This window comes from Camellia sinensis, chromosome 4, assembly GCF_055761805.1.
Source record: "Camellia sinensis isolate YWXY chromosome 4, ASM5576180v1, whole genome shotgun sequence".
NCBI classification, from domain to species: domain Eukaryota; kingdom Viridiplantae; phylum Streptophyta; class Magnoliopsida; order Ericales; family Theaceae; genus Camellia; species Camellia sinensis.
In genome coordinates, this window is record NC_138964.1 from 63,480,501 (window position 1) to 63,485,187 (window position 4,687).

General features: G+C 38.1%; 1 protein-coding gene across 1 annotated transcript; it reads right to left on the bottom strand.

Moving 5' to 3' along the window:
- Window positions 1–1,104: 1,104 nt before the first annotated feature.
- On the bottom strand, window positions 1,105–4,147 carry LOC145823802 (uncharacterized). The gene is made up of 6 exons (XM_082923324.1): window positions 4,115–4,147; window positions 3,920–4,057; window positions 2,718–2,942; window positions 1,956–2,072; window positions 1,688–1,850; window positions 1,105–1,421 (listed from the first exon to the last, which is right to left on the bottom strand). The coding sequence occupies exons 1-6, from the start codon at window positions 4,145–4,147 to the stop codon at window positions 1,105–1,107; spliced, it is 993 nt and encodes a 330-aa protein (XP_082779450.1).
- Window positions 4,148–4,687: the final 540 nt, after the last annotated feature.

The following is a 4,687-nucleotide window of genomic DNA, read 5'->3' on the forward strand; positions in this document are numbered from 1 at the left end:
CTGGACTTAGGCACCTGTTTGGAATTGCTAACATTATTCTCAAGGATCCCATTCGAAGCCTTACAAAGACCTATCATCAAGAATGGTTTTCTCTAGTGCTGTAGGGTCATTAAGCAATCCAACATGGCTATTTCAAGTCACTTGTAACAGACAGCTACCATAGATTTTTATGCCAACATCTGTCATATTGCCGAAGCTGTAGAGGAGAAACTATTGAAAGACAAAGAATTTGTTTCCCATATAGATGCCGAGGTGTCTGAATTGAAGGGACAACATTCATCTGCTTCTCAATTTCGAACCCATTTCTTGGAGAAGAAGGCTCAACTAGAAGAAGAGTTATCAGCAGTTAATCTAGCCTTGGATCGAATTGCTACAAAGTTGCAAATCACCACCAATCAAGGGTTGGCTGATCAAAGGCAGGTCATGGCTACAACCATTCAGTTGTTTCCATCCCTTAGGAGTAGAGAATCAATTGTAAGGGAACAACTGAAACATTGTACTGATTTTTGGGCCAATTTATGGCTGCATGTACTCAACTTTATATGAAATAAAATCCTTATTTATTGTTTTAAGTGTTTTGATGTTTCTTATGTTTATTTTGACTTAGTATTTCTCACACTCCTTGTGTTTTCCACACAGTTGGATAATAAGGTTTCAAGCATTTGTCGTTAATTTTCTTCGGATGCACATATCCATTCAAATTTCTCAAATGGTATGCTCCCCCAGGCAAGAACCTGTGAATTTGATATGGCCCTTTGTAATTAGGTGACCATTTGCCAAACTTACGGCTTTAATTTCTATTGGAAGTATTATCTTCCATACCAAATCACCTTCATCAAAGCTAATGTGCCTGACTTTCTTATTATAGTTCTTGGCTACATTCTTCTTTTGGAAAAGAATACTATTCAATGCCAAAATTCTAGCTTCATCCACATTTTCTAATTCCAAAAACATGCTTTGATGGTACTGCTTAGAATCTAGCTAGTCCTAGCATTTCACCCTTAAGGACCTAATGTTAATCTCCACAAGCAACACTACATCATGCCCATATACTAAGGCATAATGAGTAACTCTTGTACTTGATCTTAGAGATGTCCTATAAGCCTACAATACATCTAACAACAAGTTATGCCAATCTGTAGGATTATCTTCAACAACTCTCTGTATTCCTTTTTTCAAGTACTTGTTGGATGATTCTGCCTGACCATTTACATGTGCATAACAAGGGGTGGAATTAACAAGGCTAATTCCAAACTCTGCTGCGAAAGATTTTATCATCTTTTCATCAAATGTAGTCCTATTATCTACAGTTATGGTCTGTGGGATGCCAAACCTATGGATCAATTCCTTGATGAACCCAATGACATCAGTCTGATCCACAGCCTTATAAAGCTTAGTTTCGACCCATTTAGTGAAGTAATCTATGGCCACTAAAATGAAACAATGCTGCTGCGAAGAAGGTGGATATATCTTCCCTATCATATCCATTGCCCATCCTCTAAATGGCCATGGCTTCACTACTGCATACAGATCAGTTATTGGCACATGTCTTATCATGCCATGCTTCTGACATGCCTGACACTCTTTTGCATATTCTATGCAATCCTTTAAGATGGTTGGCCAATAGTAGGAATGCCTAAAAGCAACCACTTCATTTTCACACCAAGCTGATGGGCACCACAAATACCTTCATGTACCACAACCATAGTAGTCAATGCTTCATTTGGCCCTAGATAGTCCAATAACAATCCATATGCTCCCCTTTTGTAAAGAGCATTACCATACACTATGCATTGCATAGATTGTAATTTGATCTTTCTGTTGACTTTCGAAGATGGGCCAGTTAGGTACTGCATTATTGGATGCCTCTAATCTTGATCCTGTAAGTCATTATGATTGACTTCTAACACCGCATTCCTTTTATCTAAAGGTGGTATTAATTTTTAATATGTTACTTGACTTATGTTCAATTGAGTGTCATCATTTCTTCTGAAATTCGAAGCCTTCTGAGTTACATCATTGGCTTTGTTATTCATGAACCTTGGGATATAAGTCATATTTTCTATCTGAAACTGAGAAAGCAAATATAATGCAACAACATAGTATGACAACATGCTTGCACTTTGACATTTGAAAATTCCTTTCACTTGGATGACCACCAATTGAGAATCTCCAAATATATCAACTGCACGAGCTTGTAATCCAATAAGCATTTCCAGTCCTATTATTAAAGCTTCATAGTCAGCTTGATTATTGGAACAAGTAGTCTTATTCGCTCTGAAACCATGTGTGGTTTCTACCCCTTGTGGTGACTTAATTATAACACCAATTCCAATCAGACCATTAGCCTTTGACCTGTCGAACCACATCTACCATGGATCAACATTGATCATACCAAGATCCATTATCTCCTAGCTTTCCATTTGACATAGATGATCTGCCAAAAAGTTAGCCAAAACTTGTCCTTTTACTGCCTTTTGGGGGATATATTCTAGATGAAACTCTGACAAGGCTAATATTCATTTACCAATTCTTCCTCTTAACATTGGTCTAGATAACATACACTTAACTAAGTCTGTGGTTGCAATTACTGAGACATTATTTAGCAAAAGATAATATCTTAATTTCATTGCTGCAAAGTACAATGCAAGGCACAGCTTTTCTACAGCTTAGTATTTACATTCACAAGAATTTAAAAACCTACTAAGGTAATAAACTCCTTGCTTCATGCCTTCTTCGTTGTCCTGGGCTAAGAAAGCTCCCAATGAATCATCTGCTGCAGCAATGTATAACTTTAAAGGCTTGTCGCTCTTTAGTGGCATCAGCACTGGAGGTTTGGCCAAGTAGGTTTTAATTCCTTCGAAAGCAGTTTGATGCTCTGATGTCCACACAAAATCCTCTTCATCTTTCAACTTTAATAAAGAAGAAAATACTTTAGTTCCCTGAAATGTTAGAAATAAATCTTTGAAGAAAATTAATCTAACCAAGGAACTTTTGTACTTTTTCTTACTTGATAGAGGCTTGGCCTCAATGATGGCTTTGGCTTTATTTTGATCAATCTGCATTCCCTTCTTGTGTACTACACAACCCAAGAAGTTTCCAGCTGATACACAAAAAGCACATTTAAGATGATTGAGCTTCAACTTGAACTTTCTCATTCTTTCGAAAGTGCTTCCAAGTGGACCAAATGTTCCTCCTTGGACTGCGATTTTACTATAATGTCATCAATGTAATACTCTAAATATCCTCCAATGAGATCATGAAAGATAGCGTTCATTCCCCTTTGATATATAGTCCCAGCATTCTTCAGACCAAATGGCATTTTAACCCATTCGAAGGTGCCAATATTCCCAGGACATCTGAATGCTATCTTATGGACATCCTCATTTACAATGCAGATTTGGTTGTAACCAGAATGTCCATCCATCATAGACAAAATCTTCTGCCTTGTTGAATTGTCCACCAATAAGTCTACTATGAGCATTGGGTACTCATCTTTTAGAGTTGCTAAGTTCAGGTTTCTAAAATCGATGCATACCCTCATTTTATCATTCTTTTTAACTACATGCACAGTATTGGATTGCCATTCAACATATCTGGTTGTTCTAATAAAGCTTGCCTTAAGGAGCCTAAGAATTTCCTCCTTGACCTTCTGAACCACCTCAGGACTCATCTTTCTTGGCTTCTACTTGTATGGCTTGAAATTAGGCTTCATAGGGAGCCTATGTTCTACTAATGATTTGTCCAATCTAGGTAGCTCATTATAAGACCAAGCAAATCAATCCTTATATTGTTTTAAGACAACCAATAACTGGCTTCTATCACATGGACTTAACCAAGAACTGATATAAATGGGTTGTTGTGCAGAACCTTTCCCTAAATTGACTTCTTCCAAAGGGTCATGCACTTGAGCACTCACTAATGCTTCTCTTTTGATTTCTTCTGCTCTCGAAGCAACTTCTTTGCTTTGTTCTGCTCCCACATTTTTTGGTTCAACATCTGTGCCTTCTTCCTTATAGACAAAGTCTGTCCACAAGGCTTCTTCTTCCTGTATTTCCTAGACCTTTGTTTCGATGTCCAATGCACAGTATTTATCAAAGGTCAAAGGCCTGACCTGTTGTTGCTCCTGCTTACAGCCAACTACCATGGTTTCTCTCTCTTGTTCTTGAACCTTCTGACTATCGATTTTATGTCCAACATTGAAAACATAACTAAATCCAAGGGTCTAGCTTCTTGGATTTCATCTTCTTGCCTATATCCAGGCATCATTATCATCCTTGATGACAAATTCTTCATCAACACTCTCTTGCACTAAGTGCTTCAGGTGTATTACTTCCTCATCAGCCGTCACCTTGGCTAAACCATCAAGTTTTCTCAATATACTGAGTGGTGTCACTCCTTCAGTATACAACTTGGCCTCTGCAAAGTCAGCACAAGCAATAAAGGGTTGAGGGTCTACATTTATCTCCTCTGCCTCTCCATTGCATAAGGCCATCATTATCTTCTGATGTAAAGAGGAAGGCACACATTTGTTGGTGTGGATCCAATCCCTGCCAAGTAAAGCATTATACTTGGCATTACTATCTATAACAAAGAATGCCATCATGCAATCTTTGGTTCCCACACTCAAGTTGATGGGCAAGATACCCTGAGCCATCTGCTTATCCCCAGCAAAGCCAGCAATGGT